Here is a 13,047-nt window from a genome sequence, read left to right on the forward strand (position 1 = left end):
AAAATCGACATAAAATAAATGAAATATGTGGCCTAAATGCATTTCCAGGTGTGTCATTTTCTGTGGAAGGGATGATTCACTGCAGTAAATATATACATGAGTTCTGTTTGAATTTATTTTTTATTCTCACTTAAAATATTTTGAAAAGCATCAATGAAGAAATGTTCATTGTGCAAAATCCAAAGTTTATTGCTCCTACTTGGGGCTAAATTACAAAAAAAGTATTTAAAATTGGATACAAATTTGATTGTGCTAGCAGTAACTTTAAAAACAATGTTGGCAATGTTTAATAATAAGGAAAATTCATTAGGATATCTTTACATGTGATTATTTTACCTAAAAGAAATGCAAAAATATAAACAGATGCTCATCGAGATGTGGTTGATTTTTATCTCCACGTGGCCTTATTGGCTCTTATTAAAAGTCATCTAATCAAGTTTGATAGATATTTCTTGAAATGATGCATGGTATGCAATGCATGCTTTCATTGTGCTTCCTGCCATTATGGAATAACGTGTCTTATTTGGAAATACAATGATCATTTCTGTTAAATCATGCTCAGTCAGCTTATATAATAACACCTATATTTTGTGAATCATTTCAGATTTCAGAGAGCTATGCCTTCCTTCCAAGAGAAGCGGTGACACGATTTCTAATGAGCTGCTCAGAGTGCCAGAAAAGAATGCATTTAAACCCAGATGGAACAGATCATAAAGGTAGTTGCAGTGTCAAATAGTGAGATTTAAAGCAATTTTATTCATAATGGCAATTTATATCTCACATTTTTATAAAAACGTGGTAGACTGAAACAGTTCAACAAGTCAGATCATCTCATTTATTCAAGTAGGAGGCAGTGAATTTTGAATATCCACTTACAAAGTAATTCAGTGCCCATTGTTAGAAGAAAGACAGTTTCAGCTGTGGCAAATAACATTTTTCCCTGTAATAATGTTTTAATTTTCACTTATTATATGTATTTCATGGTATTTTAGATACATTCAGCAAGGAAATTGGTTTCTATCAATGTCTTTTCAAGTCTACCGATTCTTTATTTCTAAAAATTGTGAATAATGTGGAGTTTCTTTACTAAAAAGTTTTACATAAAAATTATGATTTGGCTTTAGTTCTCATTAAAATTATAGAAAATTATTTAGCTAAATATGACTTTCTCTCAGAGATTCTATCAGTCTCAGAGATACATTTTTGCTGGCTGATTCCTATGTCTTAAAGGTTAAATGGAATGGCCAAAAGCAAAAAATGGAGCAAATTTCATTTGGTATTCAAAAAATACATATAGAAAGTAAAGCAGAGAAGAAAAATACAAATAATTGTGTTAGTCACCACATTAGGTTTATTTATTGTTACTCAGGATGTTTAAAAGTTCCCCTGCACTTAGAAATAATTAATTAGTACTATTAAACAGTGTCAGTACACCTTTGTAGAACCTTACTAGTTATTTTTTCTACCATCCAACTATAATGCTACCATGCTTTAAGACACTTGGTATCTAAAATCCTATTTCAATTTGGAGAAATAGATCATTTTCAAATTACAGGTAGAATGCAGTGTCACTTTCATTACCCATTAAAAATGTTTTATTACAGATAACGGAAAACCTCCCACTTTGGTGACCAGCATGATTGACTACAACATGCCAATTACCATGGCCTACATGAAGCACATGAAACTGCAGCTGCTAAACTCACAGCAAGATGAGGTAAAATAAAAGCATCTACATTTACATCACTTACAAATTGGAACGAAGCTTGATAACCACGACTATCATATTAAGCATGATGGCATTTTGAAGATAGTAGTTTATTTTTTAATGAATGAATCTTACCACGGTTGCACAGATGGAGAAAGCGAGCAGAAACTCCTAGTCCACAATACAGAGCCCCTGCCTTAACACCTCTGTCTTAGTGTTATGTGGGAATTTGTTTGTTCCCAAGAAAGCTACATTTTCCTTAGTAGACCATAATTGAGCTGGCCTTGGTAAAGTGCTACAAAGTTCAGAGCGGGTAAGTTCACAACAAAATATCTGAAATAATTGATATTCTAAGGAAATTTAAGTAGTAAGGCTATTTTGCATGGCAATCAGAAAAGTAGATTTAATGGGTATTTCAAGTATTATCATTTCTCCACCATTCAAACCTTATGTAAATTTTAAAGTGATTTTTTAGTTAACTGCTATTCTATATGTTATTTATTTACTTCTGTGCATTTCCTAGAGACAATCTGTGGTCCTTCTTAATTAGAAGTGTTTTGATGTTTTCAGTTATCCTATTTAAATTGTATGGTGAAAATTTAGCAACATGCTGCATGTATAGACACTAAAAACATATTTCTTAAATACTCTGTAGGATTCTAGTTAGCTAGCCATTTCGGTTGAAGCTATGTCAAAGCAGGGACTAAGTTATATATGTATGTTTATATTCTCCAAAATAAAGAACAATAGCAGATGTACAGTAGGTGCTTAGTACATCCTTGTTGGCTAGTTAATACTCAATAGATGCATTTGGGTTATTTGTATTAGGAACAGGTCCAGGTCCTCAGGCTAATAAATTATCTCCTTGAAATTTCTCTAAAACAGGAAATGAGGTTAAATGTTTATTTGTCAAACACAGAATTATTTGCTAAGCTATGATTGCATTCTTTTAAAATTACTTTGTTGAACTTACTTTATTCATAAAACTCAAATCAAGTTTTTAGTTTTCCTCTGTATTTAAGCAGGTTTAACCTGAAAGCTCTATTTATAAAATTATTTGATCTCAATAGACATTACTCAGGCTATGCTCCTTACAAACATTCATATTAGTGCAGTGGCAATATTGGAATTTATATTGCCCCATGGCTACATATAAATAATTGAATAAATAGTAATAAAATCATTGGGTTAAAGACATCAATGACAATTAAGAAAATACTAATGTCCTTCCATCCCTGAGAACGATTAAAAAAACTATCTTCACAATTCATTATATAGTTGAAAAAAATTTTTAAATGTCTCATTAACTAGTTAGAGCTGTCAGATTATTTGTAGGAAGCTCATTTAGATGTTGATATGTTTATTTCTAGGCCAAAATGTAAGATGATTCACTTTCTGCCAACAATGCGCCCACATATGCTGATCCCTTCTGGCTTCTAAAAAATCATAAGTATTTTACACAAAAGAAATAGATCCTTTAAAATTTATAACTGGATTAGAAAAATAACTCTTATCCTTATATTTTGAAAATACTAAATTGGATGTCACGCTGCCTTAAAATATTTAGATAAATGACTATTATTTAGATTATTAGACTATTAGTTAGATTATTTGCAAAATTTTTAGAACATTGTGTTTATTGAAAGATGAAAAAGAGGTTAAGTAAAGGAAATCACATTAAAATGAAATTTAAGTGAAATATTCCTGCCTGACAAATTATATTTAAATTTGAATAAGCATTAATCCAGTAAGTTCAACCAATATTTATTCAGTACTTTCTATGTATTTGACCCTCCTGAAGGAAAACAGTGAATAAATTGAGAAAAATCGTTGTCTTTTGTGGGGGTAAATAGATAATAAAGAAAATAATGGCCATAGGTAAATAAGAAGATGCTAAATGCTATTAAGAGAAATAAAGAAGGCCAGACATGGGACTCCCTGTAGAACTAGGGAATCACAAGTTTAAAAGGCTTTATTAAAATGTGTTATTTGAGTAGAAGTGAAAGAAATGTGTGCATGTAGCAGAGGGATACAGTGAAAAGTTCCTGAGGCAGGTGCATATCTAGTAGCTGTAGGAACAGCAAGACAGTCAACATGGTTGGAACAGAATGCTCAAGGAAGAGGAAAATAGGAGAGGAGTTTAAAGAGATAGTGGAAAGGGATATATAGAGTCTTACATTTTAAGAACTTTTAAATTTTACTCCGAGTAATATGGGGAGCCATTAGAAGGTTTTGAGCAGAGAAGTCATGTGATCTGATCCATATTTTAACTTAATCATGTGGGCTGAGAATAGACTGAAGAGGAAAAAAAAAAAAAAAACAAAACTGGATGCACAGACACCAGTAGAAGGTTATTACAGAAATCAGTGTGGGTAAGGAGTTAACAAAGCTCTGTTCCTTCCTGCATGAGAAATTGGCCTTTGAAAACTTTTGGAGTTTGCTGTCCCGCAAAACTGCTAACATTGAAATGATAACTGTGTTACTAGGCAACATTGCTGTGGCAAAAATGATTCCAATTGTTAAACTGTATCAGAAGACTAGAAATATCTGGTGAGAATCTTTAGATTTCCTTGAGTTGAATAATTTTTGTAATTGACATGTCCTTTGTGGGGACCTTAAGGTATTAACTGTGGTGTGATAAGATATTTTGTCTCTTTTGGGGCATGGGGCTTCTCTGCCAAGTTTCCAACCTACCCAGTATGATTACTGTTTTCTTGTACCTGAGCTATATTACAGGAAGAGCTAAAGAAAATATGTCCAATTAACTATGTGAGTTGCTACATGACCCCTTCAAGGGTTTCCATGGAAGTGAAACACCTGATGCTGCCCTGCTGCCAGGAGTTTCCTTTGCTACATGTTTCTAGAAGAAGCCGATGCCAAGGGTTTTCAATGGTCATCTTATGAGTATATATTTTAGTTGGATTTAACAAAAGCTTCTGAAGAATGTTTCGGGAAAGGAGATAATAGTGGCTTGGATCAAAGACATAGTGGTTTAGGTAGTGAAAAGAGGTGAAATTATGAGTAGATTTTAAGTTTTGCTGACAGATTCGATGAGAAGTGTGAAAGTCAAGAGTAGTAATGTCTCAGTAATCTGAGCAAGTAGGGTAGGATTGGTATTAACTAGTATAAGAAAAACTGGGGGTAGAAAACATTTGAGGTATGATATTGGAAGTTCAATTGTGAGCTCTTCGTTAGAAATTCAAGTGGATTTAAGAGGTTTATTAGAGATTCAAGTAGATTTGTCAATTAGACAGTTGGCATGTGTGATTAAGAGCAAAGAATTAAGCTAGACATAAGGCCAAGCATCATCCGTTGGCAGATAGTGTGTGAAGCCATGTGCCTGAAGGTACTACCAAGGTAGTGAGTGTAGATTGAACAAACAAAGCCCAATAACGTTGATTTGGGAAATTCCAATGTTATAACATCTGGCAGATGAGGAGGAATCAATAGGGGATACTGAGAAAGAGCACCCAGGGTATTAGGAAAAGCAGGAGAGTTTGTGAACTAGAATAAAACTGGAAAAAAGGTTTTTCAGTATGTCTACGGTAATGTATTATGTCAAAGCAAGTGAAAAGTCAATTATACTGAAGTCTGAAAATTAAATTTGTATTTAGCCTGGTGGAAGTCAATGGTGTTCTTGACAAGAGCAGTTTTTATGGGGTGCTCAGGATGACAGCAGCAAAGTCATTGAAGAGTTTGCTATGAAGGGGAGCAGGGGAAAGAGGTAGGAGCTAGAGGGAGCATGGGAACAGGAGTTTTTTATTTTTTTTTATAAAATCAGAGAAATTATAGCATATTTACATGTTGACGGGATTCGTGTAGCAGAGGAAAGTAGTGATTTAGGAAAGAGGAAGGAGAATTGATAAAGCATTGTCCTTGGCATTAATAGGTAGGATTTCTTGTACAAAATTGGAAAAGTTGGTTTTAGAGTGGAGCACAGACAGGAGGGATCAGACAGAGGTAGGCGAATGGAAATCGTCGTGGAGATTATGGAATTGTTCTTCTATTTGCTCCTAATTCATCAGTTAACAAAAAAAAAAAAAAAAAAAAAAAAAAAGCAAGAGTGAGGGTGTTTGAGAAGGTGTTGAAAGTTTGAGGAGAGAATGTGAAAAGTAGACAGTGAGGAGTGAAGTAACCAGGAAAATGGACCTCTCTTGAGTTTCAAGTGAGGTCATTTAAATAATTGTTCATCTCTATATCCAGCTATACAGGGGCATGGGTAGAACAGAATAAGGCAAAAAACAGAATTACTCATATTTTGGGTCTTGTCAAAATAATAGAAGTGGTATAGGAGGGTATGATTAAAATGACAAGCCTTGGAATTCTAGCCACATAAGAAGATGAGTGAGGTCATGAGAGAGGGGGGCCGAGAGCAGGGAGGTCAGTGCCAAAGGGTTAGAGGGTTAGAATCAAGGGGTGATAAATATCAGTGGGATAGATATTTCATCAGGATACTAGAATACATGCAATACTAGAGCAAGTGAAATGGAAAATTTGAGATGTTGTAGAGAATGGGATGTTTGAAATCAAGATTTTGGAGGATGTGCAGTTGCTGGTAATGAAATGCATACAACATGATTATGAGAGCGAAATGACTGAAGAAAGGTAGAGGACAAGATCATTAGGGAAGAGTTCATGGAAGTGACAGGTCAGGATGTTTCCAGAGATACTGAAATAACCAGGGACTGAAGCATATGTAGTTGTTGTCTTTTTTTTTCTTTTTTTTTTTTTTTGAGACAAAGTCTCACTCTGTTGCCCAAGCTGGAGTGCAGTGGCACGATCTCGGCTCACTGCAACCTCTGCCTCCCGGGTTCAAGCGATTCTCCTGCCTCAGCCTCCTGAGTAGCTAGGATTACAGGTGCCCACCACCATGTCAGGCTAATTTTTATATTTTTAGTAGAGATGGGGTTTCACCATGTTGGCCAGGCTGGTCTCAAACCCCTGACCTCAGGTGATCCACCTGACTCGGCCTCCCAAAGTGCTGGGATTACAGACACGAGCCACCGCGCCCAGCCTGAAATAATATTTTTAAACAGTTTGCTCAGACTGTCTTGTAAAAAATGTCAAAACATGTTCAAATGGCAAAATTCTATTAAATTACTCTTTTTATGTACCCATCAAAGAAAGAATTGATGTGGAGAGAAAAAATACACAGGAAAATTTAGGAAACTGGCCATAAATAATTTACTACTTAGAACCACTGACATGTTGTTCCACCTCCATTTTGCAGATGGGGCACCAAGGTTTTTAGCTGATAAAACTTACCCTAATGATTAAACTGGTAGAGAGAAGATTAGGTATTTGAACCTAGGTTTAAATAACTTTGGAGCCCAAAGTCTTCCTACTCTGCAACACATCCACTTAAAGTTAGTATTAACTATTTGCTTTTTTAAGCAACAAATCAATGTAAATAGAATGCTATGTTGTAGCTCAAAGGGGAAAAATTAGATGGTTTTCAGTTTTCTTTTGCTATGTACCACCCCTAAAACTTAGTGACTTAATACAACAATGATTTATTAATACCCATTATTCTATGGGTTAAGCAGTTAGCCAAGAACTTCTGGGTGATTTATTTTGTTACTCCTGGCATAAGCTAGGATCATTTACTCAGTGACATTCAATGGTAGCTGGACCTGGCTGGATAGTCCAAGAAAATCTCACTTAAGTACCTGGCTCCTTGATGCACCTTTATGCTCCTTTACGTGACCTCTCACTCTCCCTGTGGCTGGCTTATGCTTCCTCACAGTGTGCTGGTCTCAGGGTAATCAGACTTCTTATCTGACAGCTTTATTGTGTGGCAGCTGGTTTCCAAGAGACAGGAAGTGGGAATTCCCTGTTGTTCTGGGACTGACACAACATTACTTCTGCCACATTTCTACTGACCAAAGCAAATAACAAAATCAGCCTAGTTTCAAGGGGAGGAACGAGAAATACTGTTCCTTGATCTGAGGAGTGGCACACATGTAAGGGGCAGTGGGGAGGGGAAGGGATCCATAGTGGCCATCTTTGGAAATTATCAACTGCATGGTCAATAACCATTAAAAAAAAACTCAACCTCTTATATTAACCAAAATACAATTTTAGTGAATTAACTTGTTATTTGATGCTTACCACATTGAGAAAGATTTTACAAAATACTGTATCCAATATGAGATCATTTGACCTTCTTATGAACGATTGGTGAGGGTTTAAACTGGAATAAACTTTTTGGGGGATCATTTGATGATAATTATTACACTTTTCAAATATATTTATATTACTTGACTAGAAATTCATCCTATGGAATGTGATATATGAAGCAATTTATCTATTAAAATGTTTACTGTTTTGCTAGTAGTGAATGACTGAATATATTTTCAAGATCTCACAACAAAGGATTGTCAGATATGCACTGCCCAAGATGGTAGTCATTAGTCGCATGTGAATGTTTAAGTTTTACTGAACATCAATTAAAATGAACTCAAACTAAAAATTCAGGTCTTAAGTCACACTAACCACATTTCAAATGATCAATAGCCACATACAACTAGTATTTACCTTATTGAATAGAGAATATTATAGAGCAATTCCATCATTGCACAATGTTTTCTTGAACAGCACTGGACTGGGCTGATAACCAGCATTAAATAGCTCATTGAACTACATGTAGCAGGACACCACCCCAAAAATGCTAATTCTAGGTCTGATATGTGGGACCTGGGGATATGAATTTTTAACAGAATCTACACTCATGCACACTGAGGTTTGAAATGATGAATTTCATAGAGATGCTGATAATGTAAGCTTTAATTTGATTTGAGCAGACGATAAGTTTTAAAAAATCAACAGAAAGAGAAGATTGGTGGGAGTGGTTTCTAAGCAGTCTTAGGGGAAGCTGTAAGTGTTTGATTGAATAGCACACACATTATTTGATAAACAATGGATAGGGCTACACATTTATCAGGAGAGAAGTGACATGTTCAGAAATGAGAAGCTTAATTTGGCAATAGTTAATAGGCAGGACTGGTGTAGAGAAATTGGATGTGGATAAGTTAACTGAGGGACTATTATTACATAGTTTAGGAAAGGGAAAAATACAATTTTGAACTAATCAGGCAGCACAATAGCAGGGGAAATCAGAAGGTACATGGTAGAGACCCTTTATAGGTAATATCTGGAACTTGGAAACTAAAATGAAATATGGAGCAGATTAGTGGTCTCCATTTCAAGCAACTTCTGGAGATAGAAATAAAAGCTCAATAACAAAGCTTTTGAAAAGTAAATAAGTGCCATGTTTAAAAGGGAAAAGACTGAAAAGAAAATTATTTGTTACAGTTAAATTCTTCTAATATTAAAACATTAAGTTTCAAGGAGGCAGAATTATTATGATCTCTGGTCATGACTTTCATTATCATGAGATTTTAGTCATGTAAGAAATAAGCTCACACAGTATGATGTGGAGAATTTTTTTCTGGTTGTCAAGCAAAATAGAATTTCATAGAGAAAAGGAATTAGATGAATGGTCTACAGATAATCATGAATAAAATACTTAATATCAGATCAGTCAAGTTTTCTGATTCCTTAATCTTAGAAGCTTTCAGTAGTTTCTTCCTAGTGTAACTGGTATTATCTCTATGTTGGTAAAAAAGCACAAGCTTATATTTCATATACCTCTGCTAGCTTTTATTAAAAACAATAATTTAATCAATTATTAATTAGAATAGAATATACAGAATGAATACATGCACTTATTCTCATTAAAGCTTTTTGCAAATGTGTAACAATTGAATTCTAATAAGGAATGTAATTGTGAAAATGAATTATATTTCATATGTAATAGTGGAAGAAAATATTTAAAATATTTTCAATCATTAAGCCACTTATGATGATAAATAATTTAACATGGTGTTTTTTTAATTATAAAAATACATGAGTATACATTTGGTTACATAAACATTTTAATCTCTCATCTGAATTTATTAAAATGTATGCAGGCAAAAGTGTCAGCATACATTTTAATGGTAGTAAAAAAAATAATTGATTTTCCATAATATGCTGTGGCTGTTTTTACAATCATTTCATAGAACAGGGTCTGTGACCTGAATCTTTATATTTAGCTCTTCTTTAAACATAAATACACACACACATACATATCCTCATATATATGTACATTTTACATATTTATATGCCATATAAATGATATTTTACCAGCTTACTTATAGTTAGCTTTTTGTGACCTTTATAACAAATACTTATAAAGACTGTTTATGTGTTTATGTAAACACACCGCTACTTTAGTAACACATTTTGTTTGCCTTTACATTATATTGAAATGTGTTATATTTTGTTGTATATGTTCATATACTGTAATAAATGTGCATATTATATTCTGTAGAATTTATTGTATATTCCATATAGTAATATTAAACAGTTTTATTGTGCTTATCATGTACCTGACATTGTTCTAGATACTTTAAATATAGTACATTCCCTCACTCCTCATGTGACTCTGTGATATTGGCACAATTTTTATTTCTATTGTATAGATAAAGAAACTGAGGCACAGTAAGTTGAGGTAACTTGCTTAAGGTAGCATATCTAATAACTGGCAGAATATGGACCTGAATCTAGGAAGTCTGGCTTCTGAGAATATCCTCTAAAATACTATGACATCACAGAAAGTATATATAGTGTATGTAATAGATATCTGTATCATCTATCAATGTGTGTATATATGTATGTAGTGGTATATGATCAACACTAGTAACAAGTCCACATTGTTATTACTGATAATGTCAGTCCACATTGAAGTCTCTTATGTTTGCATACACACACAGACACAAACACACACACACTCACACACACACACACTAGAATTTAGAATTGGAGTACACATAATGAATTGAGAGAGGGCATGTAACTAAGAGAAGTCTATGTGGCTGATTGTCCAGAGATCTAACACAGTGGCATTTCCTTAGGGACTTAATGAAGTGCTAGTGCTACTCAGTGTGCCCAAGCATGACCCAGTCTTTGGTAAAGGAAAGACAACACAACCAAAACCACTAAGCCTGACTTAAGAATCAGAATGCCAATTTATTAGTCTACCAGGATGGTCTTGTTAGTTAATAATAGAAACTTCTTTGCTAATGCCAAGATGTCATTTATGAAACCAAGGTAATTCTTCCTATTCAAAGTTGCTGTTTCCTCGAGTCTGGATGACTTCAAATGACTACTGGTTCTAGTATATAATAGCAGGGAAAATGATTTAACTTCTCTATGCCTCAATTTCTTCATCTACAAATTGTTTGCAAATTTGTAGCTAATTCATAGTTGTGATGAAATATAAATAACATGTGCAACATAAATAGCAGCACTACTACTGCTGATTATTACATTAGTGTTAAACATTCAGATCAAACATTTACAAATTAAAGTCAAAGCTAGAGATTTTGATTAAACATTTACATTTTGCACAGGTTTCCTGGGCCTTCCAGCCTGTATGAGTACACCATTTGTCCAAAAATCAGTTCTCCAAATGAAGTTTGCTTCAGTAAAATGACCGCAATAATATATCCTAGATTTGGTTTAACATTTGGAAAGTTTTGATAAATTGGCCATTCAGCAAAGTGGCCTTTTGGTAATTCCATTTTATGAACTGACTTTTAGTAAATGTTTCATTCACAATTTTACCTAGAACTCCTTTTTGTGGTTGCCGTGCAATTTATATTTGCTTGCAAAGAAAGAAAGGGTGTACTAAGATTACCTTGCTCTCCATTACATGTGGACTTTGAACCTAATATATAAGTTTGCTATATTAGAATCTATCCTGTTTGCCAATGAAAAATTTTTTATAAGACCCTTTCTGCATTCTAAGATTTCTGCTTACAACATTTTTCGGTCATTTAGTTTTTAATCAAAACTTGTATTTCTCTTTATGTTACATTTTATGATTAACTCTTTTAGAAGGTATTTACTATAAAAATCATTCTTTCTCCCCTTGTTCAGTTCCCACCTATGAGTGAGAACATGCGGTGTTTGGTTTTCTCTTCTTGTGATAGTTTGCTAAGAATCATGGTTTCCAGCTGCATCCATGTCCCTACAAAGGATGCAAACTCATCCTTTTTTATGGCTGCATAGTATTCCATGGTGTATATGTGCCACATTTTTAATCCAGTCTGTCACAGATGGACATTTGGGTTGATTCCAAGTCTTTGCTATTGTGAATAGTGCCGCAATAAACATACGTGTGCATGTGTCTTTGTAGTAGAGTAATCACACACTGGGGCCTATCATGGGGAGGGGGGAGGAGGGAGGGATTGCATTGGGGAGTTATACATGATATAAACGTCATGCACATGTACCCTAGAACTTAAAGTATAATAAAAAATAAAAATAAAAAATAAAAAAATAAAAATAAAAAAAAAAAAAATAAAAAAATAAAAAAATAAAAATTAAAAAAAAAAAAAAAAAAAAAATCATTCTTTCTTTATTCAGGTTAATTCCTAAACTACACTGTCTCTAATATATATTTTTACCTTTAAAATATTGGAGTACATAGGGACATATTATTTCACAAGTCTTGAAATTCCTTGAAGGGAGAAATTATTCCATTGTTTGTTATTTTAAACATCCATTAGTTTGTAACATACTTTTCTGAATTCTGTAAACATTTACTGGTTACACTTCAATTGACCTTGTAGATAAAATGGTTATTATTTAAATGTATTATATTCTTAAATGCTTGATGATATTTTAAAACTATTTTCAGGATGAAAGTTCAATAGAAAGTGATGAATTTGACATGAGTGATTCAACACGGATGTCAGCTGTGAACTCTGATCTTAGCTCCAATCTTGAAGAAAGAATGCAAAGTCCCCAGAATCTTCATGGCCAGCAAGATGGTAAGCCTTTCAGTTTGACTAAATAAGCAAAACAACCCCCCAAAAAACGAGTCAGAATGCATGGAAACAACTACCTCTTAATTCTTGTGTCAATTTTTAAAACTCTGCCTGTTTCTATGGGAACTTTTCTCTATGTATTTAGGTTATGTCATCCACTTCACTATTTTGTAATTCAAAACTTTGTTCAAAACCAAGGTGTTAGACTGATCTATAAGTAGATATTGGTTATAAAATTCAAGCTAATTCACGTTTTGCTCCTTGAACTTAAAATATGTGTTATATCAATACAGTTTGGTTTCTGTGATAATATTTTCTAGCTTTGATTTCTTGGGCTGTCATCCTTCTGACTAAATCAAGCATTTAAATGTGATCAAAAGATTAACTTGGATGTTTTTCTTTTATGTAAAAGACAAGTTTATTAAAGGAAATTTTACCAGAGCAGTAGTGCTGAGTAAGACA

At 33.7% G+C, this 13,047-nt stretch overlaps 1 protein-coding gene across 2 annotated transcripts in view; it reads left to right on the plus strand.

Annotated features, from left to right (window-relative positions):
* NOL4 (nucleolar protein 4) overlaps positions 1 to 13,047 on the plus strand; it is a 383,228-nt gene that overhangs the window by 111,311 nt on the left and 258,870 nt on the right. For both annotated transcript variants that reach the window (XM_033178023.1, XM_033178024.1), the window contains exons 3-5: positions 605 to 716; positions 1,605 to 1,717; positions 12,456 to 12,588. In XM_033178023.1, the coding sequence (XP_033033914.1) occupies positions 605 to 716; positions 1,605 to 1,717; positions 12,456 to 12,588 (358 nt within the window). The remainder of the gene's footprint in view (positions 1 to 604; positions 717 to 1,604; positions 1,718 to 12,455; positions 12,589 to 13,047) is intronic.

This window comes from Trachypithecus francoisi, unplaced genomic scaffold (assembly GCF_009764315.1).
Source record: "Trachypithecus francoisi isolate TF-2019V2 unplaced genomic scaffold, Tfra_2.0 Lachesis_group19, whole genome shotgun sequence".
Lineage (NCBI taxonomy): Eukaryota > Metazoa > Chordata > Mammalia > Primates > Cercopithecidae > Trachypithecus > Trachypithecus francoisi.